Consider the following 25930-nt stretch of genomic DNA (forward strand, 5'->3'; position numbering starts at 1 on the left):
ATGTTCCTAATTTGGCAAGAGCATTCAGAGGGAAATGCTTTAGCATTCTGGTAAACTTGAATAAAATTATGCACAGCCACTTCGATTAGAAGGGTTTAAAGGGAAATGATACCATAAAAGCAATAAAAGCAACTGCTATCTGCTTCAAACACTGAAAACATCTTTTTAAAATTAATGTTTCCTGCAGCCCTGCCATGAGTTAGGTCTGAAATAATTTTAATATTAACAACACTCAAGAGCAGGTCAATCTAGAGCCAATCACGTGAGCGGATTCGTCCTCCACATCTTTCCAAAACAGCGGAGTAATTTACACCACTCCAGCTGGTGTAAATCAGCAGGGCATCCCTGGCATCAGGAAAGCTGTGAGGCTCTGGCTGCACTAAAAATAATCATAATGATGATGATTAAAAGAAAAAAAACCCGCCTTGCCCCCAGCAAAGCTAAATTGTACAACCCCCGTGTCACAGGTCTAGTCTGACCCTCGTCATCCTGAAATCGGTGTGAAATTCAGAGATGGAGAGAAAGAGTTTAAAGCACTTGTAATCTCTCCGTCTGCACTATCTGCCTTGAGCAGGAAGGAGGGATCCGCTCAATGAGAGCTATTCAGGGCCTCTCAATTAACCTGATTAGTTCAGCACGCTGCTCTCATGAATGACACCTTATCTTGGAAATGAAGGAAAAAAAACTTCCTTCCTTCTGGAGATCCAGGCAGCCCCTAAAGCCAGAGCAGCGGCGCCCATTGGGGCTGGCCCCCCCATCTCCCCGGGGAGCTGCTTTTGGGGTGGCAGGGCCAGGCAGCCCAGGTGGCCCAAGCGGGGAGGGGGTCCCCCTCTTTCAGAGCCAACCAGGCACATGATGGGATTTTCTGCAATGATTAACCCTTCCAGCGCTGTGCAGAGCCCGGCCGCGATGCTGCCTGCAGGTAAGAGGTAGAGCAGCCGAGGGGGCAAACCCCCCCGGGAACGCTGCCTTGTTTAAGTGTGTTGTAGTCTGGAACTTGTTTCATATGTGACAGATTAATGAGCGATAACTGGGTTACCATGGCAAAAAGCATTCCCAAAATTCTCTTTTGTTTCCCTGAGAACAGTCTCCCTTTTTTTTTTTTTTTTCCCCAAATCATGCCACTTTACAATAACACAAATATTAACTAACAGCGTGTTATTCTTTCAAGTGCAGATGGCTGCGAATGTCAACAAGGCTGACTGTTACATACAAACTCCAAGAATTACTCAGGGAAAATAGGTGTCTCAATTACAATTATAATACTGAAAACTCAAATTTATGAATGCCCAGCCGACTTTGAAGGCATTTATAGGAAAACTCCGATGACTTTGAAGGTATTAATGCACTAATGACGCATTAGGGCATGATGTATTAATGTTCTTGTAATTTCTGACAAATTAAGTTACCATTGTCACAGCAGGGCAATCCCTCAGAAAAAAAAAAAAGTTTCTCTCTCCTGCCACACTGTATACAACAGACAACAATTTGTGTACACATAATGGGGTTTAGCGAGAAGTTTTCCTCCTACACCACAGTCCAGTTTATTCCATTTTTCAGAATGCCAGAGCTCATTATGCTTAAAAAAAAAAAAAAAAAAAAAAGAAGGTAGGTGTAGCCTAGGGATTGTCTTGCCTAAACAGCCCTTTAGGGTAGAGACTCTCTCACTATGTTGCTATACATCCCTCACTCAGCAGCGCGGAAAGCCCAGGAGCCCAACGGAGCCCGGAGACTGCTGGAGCACAGTAACATCAGACCATGGTGCCAACGGAAAACCAAGTCCCAGAGATAAGAAAAAAAACAAGTTTTACAGAGCTGCTTTTAGCAGATAAACCCCAGCTTAAGAAACAAATTCTGCCCTAGACCCCAGAAGAGTTGAGGATTACACAGGGAACTCCTTTGTAAGGCAGCAGGACTCGCTTATTTTTCTTTAAGAAGGGCCAAATCCTGATCCTAGCTGTGGGAGAGCTATCACAAAACACATGCGGGTCCTTTCCTTCTCCTGCCTGCATAACCCCCAGCAAGACGTGCCATGGGGCGTGCTCCTGCCTGCAGCTGAATCCCGGCTCGTGCGGGACTGGGACTGCGCAAGCGATGCAGAGGCACATGGAGCAGACTGGAGGAGATGCTACCATCAGATCTTAATAGCTCTGAGTGTGGCTAATTTTCTTCTTTTAGAGCAAAGAACTTTATAATGAATACAGAACACATCTCTTCTTGTGTCATCCTTCTACAAAATTTGAACTAGGTAAAGTGGTTTTTAACATCCACTTATCAAAGTGACTTAACATCTGGGAAGTCAGCCAATGGTTATGTAGTGATGCAGATGCCAAAAAATCCAACTGAAAGATTATATTCAGGGACATTACAGAGAAGACCTGACTCAACTGGGTGGAAGCGGATAGTTATCCTGGTCAGGAAAGCCTGAGAGTCTCCCTACAAAATCATACAGAAAATTAAGGAAAATTATTATGTTTTAAACCATTTCTTTTTAACCCATTGTAGACACTGGCTGTATCCTGTACTAATAACTTTGTCCAAAGGCAATTTTTGGATTCAACAGATGAACAGTTTGGCAAAGTCCAAAAGAAGATGAACAGAAAATGATTTTCTGTCTCTGACAGTCATCGAGACAACACTAACAAGAAGATCTTTTTTTTATTGCTAGACACTCACAGTGGGATATCAGTTCTTCCTAACATTTACTTTATATAAAATTTATCCTTTCCAGGGTCAGATTCATGTCATTTTGGGGTGTGGGGGTGTTTCTTTTTTTTTTTTTTTTTAATTAATCTTTGAAAAAATTACCTAAACACTCAGCTAATTGAATGATGCGATTAGCTGAAACAGTTTACAACTCTGATTAGAAAGTCAAGGTGAGAGGAGAGCTGAGAAAATCCAAGTGTACAGCAAGCCTTTAGGACACTGGCACTATGTCATTGTAGCATCGCCTTTTTTTTTTAACCCCATTTTTCATCTCTTTCTAGCCCGGCGTGGCACTGGAAGAGTTAAAGAAAACAATAAAAGAACAACTGAGTGTACAGGGTAGGATTTACTGGCATTTACTTTTAATCTATGGTCCTTTGCTCTGTGGCTTATCAGCCCTATGTCAGCCCTTTTTCCTCCTTTATATTTCATGAGGGGACCCACATGCTGGTACTGAGAGACAGAGCCCAAGTGTCTGTAAGCTTTTTGTCAGGTAAAAAGAGAAGAAAAAGGAAAGGAACAAGAGGAAAAGCAAAGCTAAGAGGCATCTATTAGATGTCACTAGGCTTTTGTATTCATGTCAATGATTCAGGATTAGAGTATTTGAAATAATCTTATTGAGAGAACTCAAAAGCCCCACAGAGGGAAAGCCTGCTCGGTAGCATATGGCAGAGCAGCGGACAATATCTTATTAAGGATGTGTTAGCTAACACCATTACTTTTTATATTACATTACTGAACTATTGTGCCTCAGCCGGTTAGCGAGATGGCATAGTTGTGGAATGCCATTTTGGACGTTACCGCGTTGTTACAAAACCGGAGAGATTTGGCCGGGCGTCCAGGCCCTGCCCGGCGGGGGGGTGACAGTGGCGATGCTGCTCCCTCACCCCCCCGGACCGCTGGGAAGGGCAGCCCGCCCTTCACCGGCAAAGGGGAAAAGGATGTCCCCAAGCGTACTGGTGCCCACTCTGCTCTCGCCGTGTGTGACACCATCCAGTGCCCCCCGGCCCTTCCCCGCCTCGCTCCCCCCCAAATTCGGGTCACCGCCTTTCAGGTCTGGCCGGCTCACCGCTGCAGGGAAAAACAGGGGGTGCAGAGGGCAGCTTCTGCTATATCTCCAACAAAAAATCCCAAACTATTGCCAAACTCAGCTTCTTGTCAGATGAAGGGAATTTAATTTTGTTATAGTGAATGCTGTTAGTCTAAAAATCTTTCTTTGCTCTTGGACAAAAGCTTGTAATTGGAGAAATAGCTCTCTTTAAAGTTATCTTCATCTGCCTACACCTTTAGAGGCAGCAAGAAACCAAAGACAAAACAGTACTGTTCATAGCGTTTCAATGATTGCAGTGAAAGGCTCTATATCTGGGTCACCTTAATGCTGTCCAGTATATAATTTGAAATAAAGCCTTTTAATAACTAATTTCATATAATTCACATATTAACAGCACCAGAAAATTTGTTTTCACATTTCCTATTCCCAAACACTATTTTTAAAAAGCGGGTAGAAAATTATTCGTTCCACTTTAAAAAAACTTCTAAAATACTGTCCTTAGCAAAAAAAGTAAACACTCATTTGATACAGTAATATATTCTGATCACAAACTACCTATGCAAAGTTGCTAATGTGACACACTGGGAACTTTGTACGGCCTTTCTGTACTTTTCCAGAACTGTTACAGAAAAAAAAACCCATGATGCTACAGGGAAAGAGAAAAATTCATACCAGTATTTACCACTACTACTACAGAGACTTGCTGCTCTCCGAGGACAGCATTAAATCCATTTCTAGAAAGTTATCTCGGTCGTGATTTACACAGAAACCTACAATTGTTTCTTATTCTCTTTTAACTTTATTAGTTAGATATTGTATTAAAATTAAACACTTCCAGCAGGCAGAAGTGGATTTGAATTTAGCATAGTTATTTTTGTAGATGTGGCCAATTACTTATAAGAATACATTTCGGTGGCTAGAACATGCAAACATTTATGACTACTCACAGGAAGAAAACTACTCATACACCTCAGCTTCTGCAGAATAAGGCTTGGGTTATGTTTTTACCCAATAAATGCTGGGATAGAGCCAAGATACATTTTTTATGTTCAGAATAATTTTAGCTAATCTGCATTAAAACTGAGGATGATCTTAGCAAATACATTTTCCTATTGCTCTTATTCATCTGTGCATTCCCACTGTGACAGCAAATACGGAAATAAATCAGGTGATAAGATGGGACAGGAAATTTATCCACACCAGAAACTGTGTGTACATATATATGCATATGAGAAAAAGCCAGTATTTTTTCCCAAACAAAATCCTCACTCTTGAGAAAGAGAAGAGCTGGCACTGAGCTGCGTGGAGCCAGGTAGCCCACTGAGCCAAGCAGACCCTCCCTGCTGCAGGACATGCTTTGAAGTAGGTGTTCATATTAAGAAATCGATAGGTACGAATAGCACATTTGAAGTTTTGTGACCAGAAACAAAGGGACAGATCACCCTGCCAGGCCCTGGGCTCCTCTTGGGACCAGCCTGGCGCACTTGGAGCTTTCCTGATGCTGCAGGAGGTCACTGCACAGAGGCAGCCAAATTTTTAAAGCACCGCTATCCTTGGATGCCCATCTGAATGGAGCGGCAGAGTAATCCACGAGGTCTCAGTCAGACCTCAGGGTCCTCCTCTGCACAATCACACAGGGTCTTCAGGATGGACTTCAAGGACTTAGAGAAACCAGTGCAGTCTCTTAAAATTGTTAGTCCTTGCTGACCAAGACTGAGATTTTCAGAAAGAGCCCAAGGGACTTACAGACCTGACAGCAGCCGCGGCTCTGAAAGCAGTAGGTGCAGAGCTGCTCAGCCCAGGCTCACCAGCCACCCAAGGCAGAGCAGAGCTATATGGACACAGACACGCTGACCTTGGGGTCTCGGGGCAGCAGGTCCAGCACATCCCACGTGTGCACGCAAGTCACTTTTCTGGACTGACAGCACAACTGGCCAAGCCCCAAAGGGCTGTGGATGAGCACTAAAGATGATAGTCAAATGCCAAAAGCAATAGAGTAGACTGGTCTTCAGTTTCCCTCATCCCCAGGACATTTATACAAGCCTAAGTTTTTTCACTCTCCGTAGAAAAATCTCAATTTCAATTTTCAAACTGCATCAGGAGAACCACTTCCCTTCAGGAATGGGATAATCTACCTACCTAGAGACTATGCAGCATTTAGTACAATAAGCCTTCTTTGCGATAGGAACCTCTGTTATATCACCATGATATTAAATAGTAATAATCAGGCATAAGATCACAGTGAAATAAAGCCCAAAACACTAGCTGCAGATTCAAAAGGCATCACTGAGAGAAGCAAGTACCTATTAGAGTAGTGTGAAATGTTTGCAGTGAAACCCAAAACCACATAAAACTTGCCTGGTTTGGGGTTTTATAACAAACTGAAAACTCAGAACAGGTTTGCTGAGAAAATCACAAACCTCCTGAGTGAAGCTGAGACCAAATTAAGGTTTTGCATAACAGTTTTGAGATTATACAAAAATTCTTATACTTGGAGGTGAGAGAAATCAAACAAGCAATAAGCAGAAGCTGGTTTGACCCTGACCAACTTCACTAAACCCCAAGAGCAAAATAAATGAATCTTGAAGCAGCAGAGATATGTGCCAACCCCAATAGGCTGAAACCAAGAGATTTTTGCAAGAATCCTTGCAAAGTTACCCCCAGCTCTAGTGATTTCATCACCAGAAAGAGGACTGACACTGCATGCATGAGGAGTGCTGGTAGAGGGGCAAGCATTTATGTCTGAATCTCTGTGTGAGAAGCATCTACTGATCAGAGTCTCCCATTTATCTCACAACAGCTCAAAATGCCTTTGGTTGCCTAAGCCATGTGGGAAATGTTTTGGGTAATGCTTCTCAGCTGCATCAATCACAAGCAAATCCTTGAGGATGTGTGTCTCAGTCCCTCCCCGCTCAGAAATGTATGGGTTCACAGGCTCCGGGAGCTCACACGAAATGCTCAAGGCCAACTTCTGCCCATCTGAACACCCTGCTTAGAGGCCCAGAGAGTTTAGGCAGCACAGCCTTAAAAGACAGCCTGGGAGACATCTCTGTGCAGTGCTGGGGGTAGTCCTCTGCCACTCAGTTTCTGCTCCACGGACTCCCTCCCTGCTGGATCAATAACTCCCATCTGGCTCTGGAAGGGGCACAGCAACGAGGTGGGCACTTTCCAGTACACGGTTCAAGAGAATGGCCAAATATTCAGGCCCCGGCGCATTTCTCACCTATGTCTTGAGATCTCTCAGGGCACGCCTGTGTGCAGAACCCACCTAAGGACCCAGGACAGATGGGACCCGCGGCCTCTTGCAGCCCCGTCCCCAGGGTGGGCAAGGGGGGAGCAGGACCCCAGCACACGAGCCTTCTCTGCCCCCACACAGCCAGGTGCAGGTACCGCATACGGCCGGGGGGGACCAAGGATACGACCGGGGGGGACCAAGGATACGACCAGGACAGGGCAGGAACCGGGACTCCTGCAAAGGCACCACTGCCAAAGTGCCTGGCATCTTCTGCCACTGTGCTGTGACACCAGTGCTATGACAAGCCCGTGTCCCTGTAGGCTGACTGGGGATCAGCTGCGGCGCTGATCCCATCACCTGCAGCAAAGCAATCCTCGGCAGCTCCCTCCCGAGCAAAACCCACCTCATCCTCTTGCCGGCATCTCTCCTGAAGCTGGCCTGCTCTGCCAGCCTGCCTGCATCTCCATCACCCTCCCTCTGGGCATGGAAAGCTACTGCAAAATGCATTAATCGCCACATCTGCCTGACAAGTATATTTGTGGGGAGGATGCAGTGAGTGTGATACAGTCCTCTGTGTCATTTTTCCACCTGCCTGGTATTTAGGATGAAAAGATGATCAGGCCCATAAAATACAATCCACTACGTGATGACTTGTAAAGCGGTAAAATGGAGACATTGAAAGTCATTCACGCCTCTTTTCATGTCACTGCACAGTGAAATCCTACCCACAAACATAAAATTTTTCAGGTTAAAGGCTGAAAGATTTCAAAAACATATGTAGGTAAGTTGGCTCCCTCCGTAGCCGTGGCAGCTGGGTGTGCTGGGGACGGATTACAGAGAGCGGGGCCGAGCATCCCGTACAGCAGGTGTTGAAAGCACACAGGCCTTTCAAACACCGGTAGCAGGTCATGCATTAAAATGTACCTTGGTGCCATCTGATAATAAAGCGTAAAAAAATATTACAGCTTCCAATCCATGAGCCGCCACCCCTGCTCCATGGACAAGAGCTCTGATTGTACTGGAAATGCATAAGCCGCCTCTTCAAAGCCAGAGGGAGCCTCATTCCTCAGAAATTGCATCCGAAGCAGCAGATGAAGAACTTCAGTATATTGCCAGACAAGGGCCAGAAGAGACCCTGGTCGTGCCCATGCTGACTTGCCACCTAAGGGCACACAGCTCCAGCACAAAGCCTGTTGACTTACAGCGCAATTAAAGTTTATCTATCCAAAAGATAGAAGGTGGCAAGATTTCTTAAGTAGGTCTCATCCGTATTGGTAAATCTCAGCAAAGCCGATTTCAGGTCACTGTCATGAGCCTGCTCAAGTACTCTGGGAAGAAGCAAGATTTGGGATGAACCAGCAATTGCCAAGCAGGCTGTTTTCAGCCCTTTTTCCATGCAGCGTCACAAGCTGGAGGTATATGGTATAGATCCTAAATGCTGAGATTTTTCTGCCGCTATATTTGGGATTGCAGTGGTTATTCCTATTTTATCAGTCAGTAGGACTCCTGGTTACTGGATGCAGCCATAAAAGGTAAAGAAGCCCCAGCAGGCATGGGTAACACCATTAAATATTGGTCCTGACAATGGTAAATCGGGTTTAAAAGTTTGGAACAGAATGCCGAGAGAGGAGCCTCTTCCCTGAACCAAGGAATAATATAAAGCCCCACTTTCTCCCCTATGTGACTTTTGTCATTATCATCTTTTCTGATTCTTACAAAGCAAACCTAATTAGGAAGCGCTCTCATTAGTCTTCCAGAAAAATTAGCACAGCTTATGCTAATTACTCCTGTAAAATTTAATAAACTCGTTGAAATGGGAATAGTCTAATGAGGTTTTATTTATTGAACTAAGATAACTGTAAGGAAAAAGGTTAGGACACCAGGATATCCAGAGTGGTAATAAAACTACAATTTATTCGATTTCTTCACAAGAATTTTATTGCAAACCTTTTAAATTCAAATATGAGTTACAATTTGAAAGTTAAATCAATCTAGAGTTTAATTTAATAACAGGAAGTGCTCTGTGTTTTCTTAAAGTGTGATTACAATACAGCCCTGCCACTGCACTTGTAGGAGGAATTGTGCATTTGTATTGTGACAATAATACCCCTTTTAAAATGAGTTCCTGTTCATCAGATCTTCATCTCGACACATGTAACTGGATTAGTGATAAAATATACAGGCTATGCTAAGAAGATGATTCAGACACACACAAGTTTCCAAGAAAATTCCTTGAAATGACTGCTCTATAAGCATAATAGATTTATTTTGTTCTCCAAAGAAAATTCAGTTCACTATATGAGTATAAATTTCTTTAGGTCCCTTTCACTGCTGTATCTGCTGATACTATAATAGAGCAAAGTATAAAGCAATTTTATAAAGGATAAAGTCGTATCCTGTTCCAAACACAACTACAGGCTTTTTTTAAATCCCACATTTTGATTAAATAAAAATATACAATTTACTTTTCATATGTATCTAGGGTTTGAAAAAGAACACAACACATGTAACTTTGAAGTTGCCAAACAGCCTCTTCGCCAAGTTCACTAAACCACCACAAAGACGGAGCTCTCTCTATCCCAAGTTCCTCTAGCCTCATCAAAGAGGATTAATCAATCCAAAATAGTATTCCAGCATGTAAGAAGAGGATAGCATTTCCATGTAAGTACATATGTCAAAAATCCCATGGATAGATTCTATGTTAAATTCTATGTTAGGTCAGAGTCTGTGGATTCGCAGGATTTGATGCAAGAGTTAGATTAAATCCATAGGCAAGACTTTATCAGAGCGTAAGGCATGTGGGAGTGCTTTAGCCCAAATGGTAAATGAATTCTCTAAGCTCACATGCAAATAAAAATAGCTAAATATGGGTTTGCATATCAATTGACATAATAGTTAAAAACTGTGTGCATGGAGAAGTGACAATGGAGTACAACTAAACACATGTTCTGACTTGTGCAGGCATTTTAATGTTAGAACAATTTTAAAGGACTCGTTTCAAGGTAAAAAGGCTCCATATAGATCACTTCATCCTTTCCAAACCAAAAGGGGGGAAAAAATGAATAGGATAAATGTCACAAGAAACATCACTAAAGCCACTAACTGTATAAAGCACATACTTATTTGGCCTAAATTGTTTGAACTAGTCCCGGCCAAGAAAAGGTTTTAAGTACCCTACTGGGACAGATGCGAAGCGGCAACAATAGAAGCCACACTAATGCAATCCAGGTAACACAATCCTGTTTCAAAAACACGGGGAGGGCTAATTACAGTACTGCTGAGTCAAATTTCTTATACCATTGCAACCCACAGGAACAGGTCAAAATCAAATGTTATTCAAACCACAGTCATATCAACCTTCTGTATCAAAGTCACAATTTAAAACCAAGTGAAGAACTTAAAAGCTTAACCCATTCACAAGCCAAGCATGATTTAGTACGGGTGGTGAGGTAGGGTTTGTATTATCATCTTTACATTATGTTTAGCTTGCATTTTAAAAATAATCTTCCGAATTGGTACCTTTTGCATCAATTTATGTAAAGACTGATAAATTGATCACTGCTGGGAAGCTGAATCTGGTTTTTTCATGTAACTGTTTTCCTCATTTTGCAGGAAGCATGTAACAGACAGCATCTCTGGCTTTCATAATTTAAAATGATTTGCAACTAGCAGTTTTGCATACTAGATAGTTAAACAAAATATTTCTGTAAACCTGCCATTAGCATCTTAACATCTCACTTTCCAGTACAATGAAAAATTCATGTGAATTTTGTAGCTTTCATGTTGCTCAAAATGCCACTCTAACACCATGTTTATAGTGTTTGACTCCACAGCATGCTTATAAAACACATCTCTGTACAGATTTCACTGTGGGGTTTTTTTCCCCCCACTTTCCCTGGTACTACCTAATGCTCACAGAAGATGAAAATATGCCTAGTTAAAATAGATAGAGATATCTTCTGAGATCCAAACATTCTCAGGATTACTTATTATAGCTAATCAAAACATCTGCTATAAGCTTCCAATATATGCACTTTCTTACCAAATTCAAACAAGAACTGTAAATCGGGGAGTTTGGATGAGCACAATGCCAGGCAAGGCTCTGCCATACCCCTGGACCGCTGTCTGCGTGTGGCACCCAACACATCAAACCCTCTTCACCTTCTTTCATAAAATGGACGCACTGGCACGGAAGATACTTTAAACTTAATATAGCAAACATTAACTCAGACAATAATGCAAGGAGGAGCACACTATTCTATGCTCTCGCCCCTATATGTATAGGTAGTTTCCCTTCAGGGTCCCTCTATTCACAGATTAGTGCAAGGGTATTGCTTTCCCCAGCTGATGACAGACACTTTCAGTACTTCATGGCCATTTAACTCTTCTAGAGTAATGCTGCATAATAACCTGGTTATCGCACACGGCTTTATACAATGAGTTTGGACAATTAAAATGTAAAATTGACTATTTGGCTACCATTTTGCATAATTTGCAAGCACAGAAACTACGCGTGGCTCAGAACAACTAAAATAGATGTATTGTACTACAATGATTTACTCGGTGATGTCAGATTAGCAATATGGATCTGTTTAAAAACACAATAATTAAGACTGGCAAAAATGAATTAATCAACTGACAATACAGTCAAAATAGTATTCCAACCAAAGAAAATAAGAGGAGGAAAAAAATCTTACTTTGCAGATCTATTTTTTTAACTGTTTTTATGCATAAATAAAAACCTTAAAATGTAGATGGATTGCATCCAACAGAACTACTGTAGCTAAAAGTGATAATGATTCAAACATTTTTCAAATAAAAGTTAAATATTTATAAGCACCCAACCACATTTCATAAATCACGAACTATTATTATTTTATTCCTGAAGCTTCCCTGGCACAGCATGTGAATTGAGCCACAGAAAGTCAGAAAGAAAAATCTCCTCTTTATGCACATGAATCAGTTACAAGAACCGGAGCCCTCCAAAGAGCAGGTCGCTCCGTTATCCTCCATATGGCCCTTCCATGGCAATCGCAATTGCAAAGCACAACTAATTCAGTATCAAAAACAAAATTTCATCCGTATATACTCCTAATTCTTCCCCATTAGCAACACAGGGCAGGTGTTTCATTATAATGAGGAGGGGGAGGAAAAAAAAAATGGAAGGAAACAATAGCAGTCCTTACCTGTCAATTATCACTGGATCTGATGGAGTCTCATTTCTGTTTCCACAGCTTTTCTTGTCACAACAGCGGCTACAGAGCAAAAGTGAAAGGATTTAGTGCGACCATTACACTGTAAAATCATCATTACGAACATGGTAGGTTCAAATTGCCGGCTAGAGTTACCGCTCGGTCCCTGCCTGGAAATCAGTCAAATGTAGTGGGTCACATATGGGTTAATTACTATGTTTAACTTCTTGCACAGCTGGTTAGCAACAGAAAATATAAAAAGAGAGGGGGTTTGCCCCTTTCACAAATAATAATTCAAGGATCACCCGAAACAGGGAGACCTGCCTATTTGTAGCCTCTTTTCCGTAGGGTTTAACAGTTGTCCCACATACGCTCGCACACAAAATAAGGCAGCCTTTTCCCCACTGAGCCTGGTTTTTACATTTGCTTAATGCCTATGTTAGACATCCACAACATATTCCTGCATCTACACAGAGCCAAACTCTCAGCTACCAGGAAACCTCCCCCCGAAATCTGAAAGCACAATTATTCTCCCTCTAAGAAATGCTGCTGTTAATGGGGGAGCTAAAATGCAAGCACCATCGGCAGCGGCTTTTTTGTGCTCGAGCGTGCCTATTTCCCCAAGTTTTCTGAGCGTGTTAATGATCACTAATGCCACAGAGAGCACAGCTCCAGCGGCTGGTGCCCTGCATCAGGTCAGATACAAAGCAGGCATGTGAAATATAAGCTCCGTCTCCTAAAGCACTGCTCCATCGCTGACCTCGAGGCTGGGATTCTTTTGAACTAAGGTGGCTCATTGTTTCCTAAGAGAAGTTAAATTGTTGTTTGTGATGATTCCTTGTCAGGGGTTATTGTCCATTAGGAGCCATAAATATATTGCAGGTAAGCTCATAGGCAATATATACGTTTCTGCTCAGGGTGGGAATCCCTCCTGGAGCATCTAGAGCTGCGGCTGAGCGACGTGGGGGCTGCCCTGCTCTCCCCAGCAGCTCATCTAAACCCATGAGACCAAGTCACAGCTACACAGGTGAGCAAAGCCTCAGACTTTTACCCACCTGCCCGCCCCAGGGAAGAAACACCCATCTAGCAAGGAAAGCACCTGTTTGTTGACATCCCTTAACAGAAAATCCCCCGCTGAAGTCAAGGCTCCAAGGAATAAAAAAAAAAAAAAAAAAAAAAAATCAAGAAGCTCCTGTCTTCCCAAGCCCTCCTTGGTCCCCAGGGACCTGCTGGATGAAGCCTGGGCAGCTCCGGTGGGGCGAGGGCTGCAGGGACCCCATCCCATGGTGGCACCAAGAGACAGGCGGGGAGGACCACCCCATTTCCTCTCCCTGGCCAGACCTGAGTGCATCTTTCTGTTCAATAAACTTTCTGGTAAACCTCAACCACACGCAGCCAAATCTTTGGAAACCACCGAGCTTGTTCCAGATGGCATCCCGGGGACCTGCGCATCGCCCTTATTTCAGCAGCCGGCTTTGGGCGGCTGGCAGGAGCGACCGCTGCTCGCGCTCCCACTCCGATGAACTATTTTCTTTTCCCCAGAAGGTGGAAGAACATCAGGGCAGGAAGACGCCCTCAGAAGTGCCACACTATATAAATAGCCCTGTTGGGAGTATGACAAAGGTTCTCTTGTGTTGCTGAACAATAGAGTGAATAATATACAGTTACCCACCAAGATTAGCAATAAAGCAACTAACCACACTAAAGATAACAAAAAAGGGGGCCTTTTACAAAAACAGCCTGTTTAAACATGGTTTAAAAAAAAAAAAAAATTGTTTTCAAAGAGAGGAAAATACATAATTCTTTTCACCGCAAAAAGCTTCAAGGCAACTATTCAGGGCTGAAACTTTTCACAGTTAACACATGTGCGGTATCTTCATTTCGGTGGAAGTTACATTGTTTGGGATTGCCAAAAAAAACTGCTTAATTTTACAGCACAATACCACAATTGATCCACCAGAAAATGCAAGAGCCTTGGCACCCAGAAAGTATTAAAATTTAGGAAGGCATAAAATATGCTGTAGGTAAATAGTCATGTGGACGTTCGGGGGGCTTTTTTGCCTATAAAAGGACTTGTCATTGGAGTGCAGCTAGAATGTGTGGGGTGAGAAAATTTACCCACAAACAAGGCAATAAAAACTGCTAATCATTTTTAAATGATTAAAATGTAATTAGAAACAGAGTTGGCACAAGTTAAGACAATGCAGTTCTTGTGACTGAAGCGAATCAGGGCTAGTCCTGACATTCTCACAGCAGACTGGAGGGACAGAAATTGCCACACTTACTCAGGCGAGCAAAGGTTCCCAGGCTCCCAGCCCGAGATGGGCAGATACCACCATCCACGCAGCACCAGGCTCGGAGGCCGGCACCTTCCCGGGGTGCTAACCCAGCGGGAGAGGCGGCCGCGGGGGCCCGGAGATGGGGACGCCTCGGTCTCACCTCCTGCCGCCAGCGGGACGGAGGCAGGCGCTGGCTGACGGGGACAACCAGGCTTCGGGAACGGGGGGAACACCGCGTTGCTCATCGGGTGACCCCCTCGTTTGGATAGGGCTTCCCAAGAGTGCACCCCAATAGTCCCGAGTAATACCGAGAGACCTCACTCCTTGCACTGCGATTTGAGGGTGATGTGGAAGAGGTGTGTGGCTGGCACATCCCGCCGTCTGGTGGCTCTGTGGCATGAGAGGAGGCCCCGAACGCTCTTTCGTGTTCTAGATAATTTTTTTTTTAAACCTTAGCTTGCCTTTTGCAATTTTTTCCCCCCAACAGCAGGATCCGAGGCCTTATCCACCCTAGTTTTTCTACGCAGAGAATTAAAACGTCACGCAAACCCTGAGTTTAAGAGCTGGTCATGTGGCGCGAGAAGTGCTTTTAATTCAACGTGCCTTGAAAGCTTTGGCTTTTAGTGCCTATTTAACACTTGGGAATAAGTTCCTAAATATTCTGCACCCTTTCTCCTTTCCCTGAAGGAATTTAAAAATTCCCAGGAGCTTCTCTAAGTCACCCAGAAACCCTCCAGCTCCCAGTAAGGCTCTGTGAAAGTGCAGGGAGAGATGCCGAGCGCCAGTTCCTTGCAGCCAGGAGGGCAAGGACTTGTCCTCGCTCTTCCTCCATGACACCTCTCCCCAAGTGGGGCAAGGAGCCACAGCTCAGGCACAACACCATGTTGGCCCACAGAAAAAACCCTAGAAATATTGATTTTTTGGAGGGTTTGCTTGTTTCTAAAACAAGTAGTCCTTGATAGTAATGTGGCCTCTTGCCATCGCAACCTCCTCCAGCTCCTGCACCTCATCTCTGCCTACCCCAGGTTTCCCCCCCTCCTATTGCCCGACGCCATCCCCATCCTGCCCCTTCGCAGGCCTCCCCGTCCCCTGGCCACCACCACTCCCAGCTTTTGTTGCTGCCTTTGTCCTCACCCCAACCCTCTGGGGACCTGCTGCCCTCCTGCCGTCTTGCTCCATACCTTCCTCCTCCTCTTCCCTTCCCTGTGCTGGAGCATCTCTACCCCGCACTGCCCGGGCGCGCAGGAGATGGCCTCCTCGCCCCGATGGCCTCCTCGCCCCGATGTCTGGCACCCCCAAATCCTCCCGTCCCCACCCTGGCGTGGCGGCCAGGAGCATCGCTCGCGAGAGGAGCCCTGCTTTGTGTATCTGCGCGCTCGGGCGTTCTGCGGGGACAATGAACAATGAGAAATTACGGGGCGATGGCACGTGGCCAGCGCAAATGCGACTTTCCGATCATTTAGCTGCCAGGCTCTAACAAGTCGTTAGCGAGTCCGTGTGGGAGATTTTGCAGAAGCTCCCAGCGAGGTGGGTTTCATCCCGCAGACGATGCGGTTGGGACAACCCCTGCCCCAAACAGGCTCCTCGCCCCCAAGCGTGGAGGTACGGGAGCTTCTCGCCAAAACAGCTGTAAGATTTTATTTTACACTGACAAAAACCATATTTTACTCCAACCTCATTCTCAGAAATCACTGAACCATTTTAGCTGAAACTTTCCAAAGAAAGTCAGCCTGAGGCTGACACCCTGCAAAGGACATTTCAGCCAGAACAGTTTAAGTTTGGCAAAGCTGTAAGCCACTGAAGGTTTCATAATGGAAATTGTTGAGGCAATATTAACTATAGATGTCCCTCCCCATGCTGCCTACAATACTAATAAATTCCACTGAGGCTGTGAATTCTCCCCAGCTATTAACATTTTCGCCAACAGTGTAGATTTTTATATTTGACAAAACACAATGAAATCCTTTGAAATAAACAGCCACCTGAAGCAAACGGCAGCCCCACTTTCCTACCACAACCAGGACTCTCCTATACATTTGAATTCTTTGTCTTATCCGTGCCATAGCTGTAGTATACTATAAATACCCAGCTTTGTCACATAAATGCAAAGTTTTATTGTGCAGTTAGCCTTGATAGAAAGCACTGCTGAAAGTTGTTTAGAAATTAAATATCTAAAACAAGCTATTTTAAAATACAGAGCCCTCACTATTTCATGTCTGAAATGAAGAAATTTCATCTTAGGGAGAGCAAGCTGTCTTTCACACCATATGGCTAATGGTAGTGCATAGCAATTAGCTGGGCTGATTAATGGGGAACAGACTCTAATTTTATGCTTATAATTGAGGCTGCATTTGCACCCCTGGTGCAAATTCAGCACATCCCAACTTCCACTTACAACAGGCAAGAAATCAAGAGAAACAGAATGGTGTGGAGAGAGGGTGTTTTTTTCCCCCTTCTAGACCCCTAAAGAGCATCAGATTTGCAATTTAAAAGAGTGTTAGCAGCACAATAGATGACAGATTTGTGCAATAGGGTCAAGCGGCCTGGTAAACAAACAGCACCCTCTTACACATGTACAGGCAGAAAAGGAAATGGGTAATATCTAATATGAGCCATAAGAAATTTGAATACGTCTCCTCCACCCCGTCAGGCACACAACATCTGCCTACTATGGGCAGATATGGGCAGATTTTTTTTTTTTTTTTTTTGCTACCCCTCCACCTTATGGTTATGAAACACAAAGCAAGGACTAGCAGTAAACAAATAGAAGGAGAAGAATAAAGCTCCTGATCCAGTGAATTTTAAGAACAAAGAAAGTGTAAAGTGCTTTAATAAAGGGAAAGACCGCACATCTTTCCACATTCCCAGAACAGAAATAATTTTGTCTCAGTCAAAGTATATTGAACAGCCATAAATCTTTGACGCAGGTATTTGATCTTCTGGTTAAAACTCAGCCCTCTATATAAAGTTTCAATTTACTTCTCACCCTTGATGTTTCTAAAGTATTTGTAAGAAAATTAATGCATTAAAAAGTGGGTGATTCTTACTCTTGCACGGATGGCTCAATGAGTGGCAGGCAGATGGAATTCCTACTTCAAAACCTTGCCGTTTAAGAATCAGGAGGGCACATCACCCAGGACTAAGAGCAGATTCAGAGCCTGACACTGCAGGCACTTGAGCACGTGCTTAATTTTACTCATGTGAACAGTCCCACTCTTTTACTGGTCTATTACAGGAGAAAAGCAAAGCATGCACTTCAGCCTTATCAGGTCAGGGGCCTCCTTTAATATTTCCATGAATTGTTCCTAGCTAGGTATCTAGTGTGAAAGTGGTGCTAATTGGGCCAATGAATTTTAGGGCAATTATGAGTTTGTCAGCATGACTGGGTTTCCATTTGGAAAGGGAGAAGCGGTCGGGAGTCCTCAGCAAAGCGATGCTGCAGCTCCCAACTGCAGCAGAAGCTCAGGCACCTCTTGGAGATACCCATCTGATCGTTCTCGGGCTCTAACGGGTTCTCTTTGGTTTCCTGGAAGAAGCCAAACCTACTGAATGAAGCAGTCTAGAAAAATAGGACATGAAAACTAAAATCCCCCAAATCCTGCAAGGAAGAATTCGTGGGGCTGTGCAGGGTTTCGCCCAGGCTGGCAAAGCAAGGAGAGCAGCTCCTTCTCTGCTGGCAGCGCAGGGCACTGCCCTCGAGCAGGGTTTTATCAGGGAGGAGCTGCCATGGAGGACAAAACACGCAGATCCCCAAGAATGAAAAAAAATACTTTAAAAAAATCAACCAACAGAGAAGTTTCCATCTGAATATTTTGTCTAAGACTCTCCCCCACCAGGAAACCCTCATCCAAGTTTATTCTCTTAGAAGTGGGTACTAGTTTTTACCCTCAAGTTACTCCTTTTTAGTAAATGTGTTTTGTAAAAGTTACAACGCATGCAATGGCATTTTTACAGTCTTAAAACAACTGATTGTAACAATGAGCTTATGCAAGAACGCCTTGTCTTCCACCAGGCAATTATTTTCTGCCATCGAATAACATGTAACAAATGATTTTTTCAGACATGCAAAAAACACCCACTAACTTTAATGAGACTGCAAGGTCAAGCTCTCCTAGGTGTCGGAGGGGTTTGCGAGAAGATGCTGCCTTCTCTGCGGTAAAAAGGAAGTAGAAGAGGCTTCACCTATTTCAATCAGCCAGAAAAGAGAAGGAAGCAGCTGCAGAAGTACCGTGTTTGGGAGAGAAGATATTTGACTGTCCTGAATTTAAGTGACCAACCCCAGGCAGGCATGTTCAGGGGAAGGGAGCCCAGGGGAGAGCCAAATCTGCACGGGGAAGTTTAAAGAAAATCAACAAGAAGACATCTTTTGGGTGGAGGAGCGTCACCTGCTCCGCTCCAGCTGAGCGGGGACCTTGCGTGAGCTGCAACCGGGACAAAACAGGCCTCCTAACCTCAAGTCCTAATGCGCACCCCGGGGAAAAAAAAAAAAAAAAAGGTACTATTTTGTCATTTTACCGAGGAGGTTTTGTTGGGAATTGGGGCCAGAGACATTTATTGCTAGAAGACTATAATTGATTGTTAATTTTGGTGAGGAGACCTTTTGTGGGCTACGGTGTCTAAATGAAAACCAGTAGCGTTCTGTTAAGAATAACTCTTTATAAATAATTGAAAATTAGTGTGACGACTGAGACCTTGCTGCTAATTACACACACCGAACTGTGTTATTTTGGGATTGTTTAATGCAAGAAAGATAAATTTAAGTCCGAAAATAGCTGCAGGTTCAACCTAGATTTTGAGAGACACGTTCATCTTCTCATCACTAATTAACTGGAAGCAGGGTATTCTTACCTGCACATTATTTCATGCGTGAGCAGAACTCGGCACATTTCTGGGTTCTTGTCTTGGCCTTCATATACTATCGCCTAGAAACAAAACACATTTTTAGCTGTGCATCAAGTTGAGTTTGGAGAAAATAAAAACGCATCACGGTAACCGAAGGTGCAGCCGGAGTTGCAAGCCAAGTGGCAGGCTAAAGAGACCGTGTCTCCACTGAACCTGCTCCAAGACTTGCAGCTGGAAAACAACACAAGCTGAGTACAGCTAAGTTCCCTCCTCTCCCTTGCACATCTCTCAAGCGGTGTGTAGGATGGATTTTTTTAGTAGTCAAGACAACCACAATTTTCTTTTCAATTCAGAATAAAATATAAACCTAATAGCATTAAAAGAAAGGGAAAAAAAAAAAACACAAACCAACAGCAAGGCTTGGCATACTTTTGGTCCTATTCACTAAAAAAAAAAAAAAAAAAAAAAAAGACAGAAAAGAGAGAGCTCATGTATTTTTAATTACAAAAGCTGCACAGCCCAGGTATTTTCCTGGTGGCTCCTGAGAAAGTGCCTGGGCCTGATTCTGCCCTTGAACCTCATGATCGACCGCTTTCCAGAGAGCAACTCTGGAGTTACAGGGATATAAATAAGTGAGAAGCAGGCCCTACCAGATCAGAGGATACCAAAACAAACAGAGGATCAACCAGCTTGAGAAATTTGACTCTGAGATAGCATGGGGAGAACCCTTTAAGTTAAAACTGTGGAAAGACAGTGTATTCGCATTTCAAGAAGAGTCTACATTTGCAATGCTGCCACCAGCAGAACCAGCGGCACCGGTGAGGGATCGGCATTACACGCTAACTAGGTTAGCGCTCACAGCCCGCGCAGTACAGGGTTTCCATCTGATCAGGACAGAGTTATGTTTTGTAACCACCCCCAGTCCCAGGCACCAGCCCCCCAGCAGCAAAACAGGAGTGAAAAGAAGTTGCCTTTGCAACAGCATCTTTTGATAGCACTAAGGTTCCTGCATCTTTTAGGGTGCCACTCCAGAGCCGGGATGGATGGTTAGACCCCCAGCCTTGGAGGGACGACCAGCCCTGCATCTGAGCATCAGCTCTACCCTTGACCTTGCTGTCACCTTTTCAGCCTCTAAAATACAGGCTTAAAAAGAAGAAATTGGGGAACGAACTCTGCAGATAAAATGACAGCTGATACAGGTATCCCTAAAGCTATAGATAAAATAGATATTGAAAATAAAAAACCAAAAGTATGCTGTATGGATGTGATACATTTCAAAGTGGTCTCATTCCATAAAAGGTAAGTGTGGAAAATACTGAGAAAAAAGTTATCTTAACACATGATGAAGTAAGATCATATGAACTGCTTTCCCAGTCCTTACAAATACAACCTACCACGGGTAAGAGTTGTTGTACCTGCAAAGGGGGCACGGATCTTAGGACACACAAATCTGAAGAAGCGTGAGCTGATTTTTAACACCATTTTAATAGTAATATGCAATATTAATATTATGCATTATAAAATGATTTAATGATTCCATAAATAATATCAGGAATGGGGCTGTGTTATCTTCACTAGTTTTAATTTTTCATTTCGGTTTTGCTATGTGCATTCCCCTAAAACCTGCGAGCCAGTGGGGGGGGTGTTGCTGATAAGATAAAACAGAGGCCGCTGGTGTCACTGCAACTAACAGGTACAGAGTTTCACCTGACTTCTGCCCCCTCACTCCCACCAGCGAGGCACAAAACCCGTGAACCCAGCACTCGTATAAAGGGGACACGAAAGTTGTCGCAGGACGCGTCCAAATTCCCCACAGCACAGACACCAGCAAATCCCCCTGACCCCAGCTGGGACCCCACGTCCCTGCTCAGTTGCTGGCCCACGCCTTGACGTACTTCCATAGCAGTGCCCAAGAGAGCTACGGATGGGTTGCAAGAAGCCTTGGAAAATGGCACTGCAGTCATCCCTGTGTTGTTACATCAGGAGGTGGGACAAATTCAGAAGATCCTCGTTTCCCTGCATTAAAGGGGGAAATTGGGAAAAGCTTCTTCCAGCCAAAACCAGGGAATCAAAGGAACCGGCTGACACCTGATGGGGTCGGTCAGCGGGGACATTGCAAAGACTCCAGAAAACCCCAAATCAGGTTCCACCTGGTAGTAGGACAGGCCAGGCAAGGGGGAAGCTCCCAGCACTTTTTGGACTTAATCAATAATTAAATAATAATCTGCCTCTGAGAGTGCAGGGCGTGGGGGTAAAAGAGCAGATCTACCCCTGAGGCCTTTAGTGGAGACAAACACCTCCAGTCCCCATTCACCTCCGGACATCACAGCATGACACGGGGGGAATAGTGCCCGAGAGGACTGCTGGACTTGGCTCACTCTTCTTAGACTTCCAAATCTTAAAATAAATTTACCCAGTATGGGTTACCTTGTTGCCAGTGAAGCCAAGGAAGCACTAGAAATGAGGAACCAGAGCACAAAATTTACTTTCTTTTTTTCCCCTCCCCTCTCTCTTCCTCTTCTCTTCCTGCTGCTATGCTTACTTAACCTCCAGGTACCCGCTTAAATAACTCAACTAAATAGCAATAATGAACGGGCAGAGTCAACACTGTGGTACATAATCACCTTGTCTGTTGTGTTTAGCATCAGTGATCCCTTCTTTGCGTGCATGACATTCTTCTGCCTTCCTCTCCATTAAGGATTTGCTTTTCACTTTATTTGCATTTAATTACCGATGTTGCACCCATGCACATTTTGTTTTCTCCGCATTAAGCGCAGATACTCCCGCATACCCTATTCCTGCAGGAATTTCTAGGAAATTCTAGGAAGCGGGAGGAATTGCTGAGTTAATTTCTGAGCAACTCATCCCCAACTCCCATTCCTATGTCCCAATTTACTTGTGCGAACGGGTGTGTAAAGCGCCAACTGTTTACTTCCATGAATGGCTGCCCGAGAGCATTACAGATACTCTACCGTCTTGCAAACTGCGCTGCTCTAAAGCATTAATTCTACAATTAGTTTCAAAAAGGAAACAGGAACTGCTAAAGTTTCAGATCGTTATAGCTGCCAGAAGTATTTTTTACAGGAAGGGTCTACAATGTTACTGTTGTGAAAATTTTTAACTGTAAGATTTGAAAAGCTCCTCTTTTAACAAAAATATCTTAATTTTATTTTAATTATTATTTTTTAAAGTTCAGGCTTTAAAACAGGGTGATTGCGGCAGGATTCCTTGTCGCACTAACATCGTCGTGATTTTGTCAAATAGGGATCACATTAATGAGAGATAAAGTGAAAGTTACAGTGTATAAACTTAGACCACAGCAGAGCTAAAAATAAGCCTGCAAATACACATCAGGGTTGCACAACAAAACACCAGCAAAGGAAAGACGAAATTATAGACTTTTTTCTTTTTGTTTACTTTGTGTAGTTTTAAGTCGGTGTTATTTCATAAGTGTTTCAAAATAGCTTTTCTTCTCCTGAACAACTTAAATATTTCCCCACAAAATTCATCTTCCATTTTGTAAGCCATTACTCACTCAAGTAACCTTTCTACAAGAAGTCCCAGCGAGTAACGATCACTCATGCACAAACGGATTTCAAAATCAGGCCCCAAAAAATTAGTGTCAAAATATAAGACTTCCTTACTTCCATTTAAAGAGAGCTGCATAAAAAGTTAAATCAAATGCAATTCACTGCTTGCCAGCAAATAAAAACTACTAAATTGAGCACATCGCAGTCATTTCTAGACAAGTGCGTCCAACAATTCGCCTAAACTTTTCAGTGACAGAGTTCATAAAAAAAAAATAAATAAAGTAAAAGGGAGGGGGTAATATAAATGTCAAGGCTAAAGTTTTCATTTAATCCACTTTTTCCCCAGTAAAGACGGCAGGATAAAGCAGTAAAAGAGTTGACGAATAAGTTGGAAAAATATAGAGCCAGATTTTGTCCTTAACTATTCCTGAATAAATCCAGATTTATGCTGGTACAACTGAGCGCAGAATTGTCTCGTGGTGTCAGTTTGCCAGTCAAGCAATCCTGCTTTCTGAACTGGATGAAAAACAATCTTGAAGGAATGAGATCATGGTCATTATATTATTCAGTTATGTCATGGCCTTGATTTTAAAAGAGTAAGAGAAGGAGAGAAATCACCAACATGCATCTAAATCCACTCGCTTTCAAATTCCTCTTCTGTTTCACAAAACAAACTATCTCCTTTATTGAAATAAAGGAGAAAGAAAAACTCATTAAAATGAGGGTCTTTTCAAAAACAGAAATAAAATGATTTGGAATGACGTACACAGCCATACACACAGAGAGAAAATAAAATCCTGGCCCCACCGAATTCAATAGGAGCTTTGCAATTGACTTCAGATGGGCCAGAATTTCACCCAGAGAGGATTAGGCTTGTATCCACTGTATATCTACATGGAAAATACTGTGAATTACATTTATTTGGCTTCAAATACTTAACCCTTAATTACCCGAGTTTCTACCCCTTCCCCAGGCAAAATTTTGACTCATCCCAGTGAGGTTTATCCCGGACAAGTAGCACAGCGCTGGGTCCCAGGGCGAGGACGGTTAGTTCTTGCTGTGTCTCTCAATGCACAATTCAGAAGCATCTAATTATTTTATCCAGTCTCCCTCTGCCTTTGATACACAGCCTGCTTATCGACGTATTCACACAAATTAAATAAATTTATCTCTCCTAATATGTTCATTTTTAATGGTTTTCAAACATTCACATGGAAACAGCTCTAGCGTAAATATCCCAGAACAAATGGCTGTATATTATACAGGAGGGAGCAGTTGGGCTGCCAGACTGGGAATGCACCAGGCCATCTGGCTCAGGCAGTCTCTCCAAAATCCTCAGCTTTGTTTTCACCCTCAGACTCCAAACAACACATTTTCCACTGTGATGAGTTTACATTTTCCCAAACACAGGTCCTGATCATGCATGCAAATTCCAAACTTCTCCATTCCTCTCTGTACAAGAAAATTAAAATCACCTGCGCTTCTGACATCTCACCAAAGGCACAAGAAAGCTGCTAAAATCTGGTGCAATGTAAACTTTCCCCGTCACAGGGGTTAGGTTTTGTTTTATGTTTGTGTGAAATTTCTCCGAGTCTGCTGAGGCTCCTCTGAACTTATTGATAACATTTTTTTTTCCCATGCGTGTAGCTGCCAGAGAAGGGCCATGCTATGCACAGAATAGAGAGCTGATCAAATATCTGCAGACATCAGAGAATGATAGAGAAGTCAACAGAAAAACCATTTGCATCCAGAGTTAAAGTACTGAAAAAAAGCAAAATATAAACAGAGACTAAGTCTGAAGGAAGCATTTTTGACTCATGAGGACTCTCAGCACTAGACAATAGCTATCGTGCAAAACTTATGATTTTTAAGATGCCTGAGCCATATTAGCATCCCTTATATCTTATGGATGAGAACGGCTGAAGGAAAAATGGGCGGGAAACAAGTATTTCAGATTTATTTCCTCCATCTTCCCTAATAGTGAAATATCTCAACTTTATGAAAATACAGCTGAATAGAAGGCATCTCTTCTCCGTAAATATATTAAAACCCTTAGACTTGCCTAAAAACTCCGGTTTTATTAGAGCAGACATATTTCACGTTTTGCAGGCAATTTCAAAATGCATCATTGTTAGAGCCAGACCTACTGCGGTAGGAGTTGCTGCTTTACGGAAAGCAACAGCTATAAAGTTTGGGATCCTACAGGGTTTTGAACACATTAGGAATGTGATCCCGATGTAAAATGAGGTGCCAAGATAACGTAAAAGAAAATTTAATTAAGCCAGTATTGACGCCGAATGTTGTTACTCTAACTGAAAAGAGCTTCCCCACAACATTAACGATTTACGCGTAGCATTTACAATTTTTAAATGACGGGGGCACATTTTGGAAACGTAGCAAGACCCCTCACAGGCATGTAATTCCCATCTTACCCAACACTTTTCTGGGGCCACCACCAAAGGCCAAGCACGTTATCCCGAATATAACTTGAAACGATGCACTTTGAGACCAATCCTGCCTGGGTTTCCCATTCCGAAGTCCCACAGCCCAGGCTACCAAGGAGCACGCGTGCAGCAAAAGCTCATATTTTGGGGCAGTGCATGCATAGTTCGTACCTACACCCCAGATCTGCCCTGCGACGTAGTTCACAACAAAATTCTTGGTTACTTCAGTAACGCCACTCTCCAGCCCCGCTTCCCATGCTGCATCACGGCTGACAGAGAACATACACGCCGCACCAGGACACGTAGATCCCCGTATTCCGCCTGTGACAGGACTCTTGCCATGAGTTTCTTAGTTGGGCACAGCCACACAAACCAAGCCCTGGCTTATTCAGATCAAGAACTCTATAGGAGCAGGAACATCTACTATCTATTACATACACAGCATCCAGCATAGCGAAGCCCTGCCTGTCTACCTGCTGATATAATGCATGCTGCTAATGGGACATTTATGTTACATCTATGAGTAGCAATCCTATATATAGAAATCTAGGTCTGATTTGCAGAACTGATTTTATTTTATCTTACCTAACTTAATAATCCGCAGCTGTACAAAACCTTGCCATTTATAACTGTGAGACAAAGAGAATACAT

At 43.4% G+C, this 25930-nt stretch overlaps 1 protein-coding gene across 7 annotated transcripts in view; it reads right to left on the reverse strand.

Moving 5' to 3' along the window:
• Window positions 1–25930, reverse strand: part of EBF1 (EBF transcription factor 1) — a 285268-nt gene that overhangs the window by 253423 nt on the left and 5915 nt on the right. For all 7 annotated transcript variants that reach the window (XM_052816660.1, XM_052816657.1, XM_052816659.1 and 4 more), the window contains exons 5-6: window positions 19312–19385; window positions 12179–12247 (exon numbers count right to left, since the gene is read on the reverse strand). In XM_052816660.1, the coding sequence (XP_052672620.1) occupies window positions 12179–12247; window positions 19312–19385 (143 nt within the window). The remainder of the gene's footprint in view (window positions 1–12178; window positions 12248–19311; window positions 19386–25930) is intronic.

Source organism: Harpia harpyja, chromosome 20 (genome assembly GCF_026419915.1).
Source record: "Harpia harpyja isolate bHarHar1 chromosome 20, bHarHar1 primary haplotype, whole genome shotgun sequence".
In the NCBI taxonomy this organism is placed as follows: Eukaryota; Metazoa; Chordata; class Aves; order Accipitriformes; family Accipitridae; genus Harpia; species Harpia harpyja.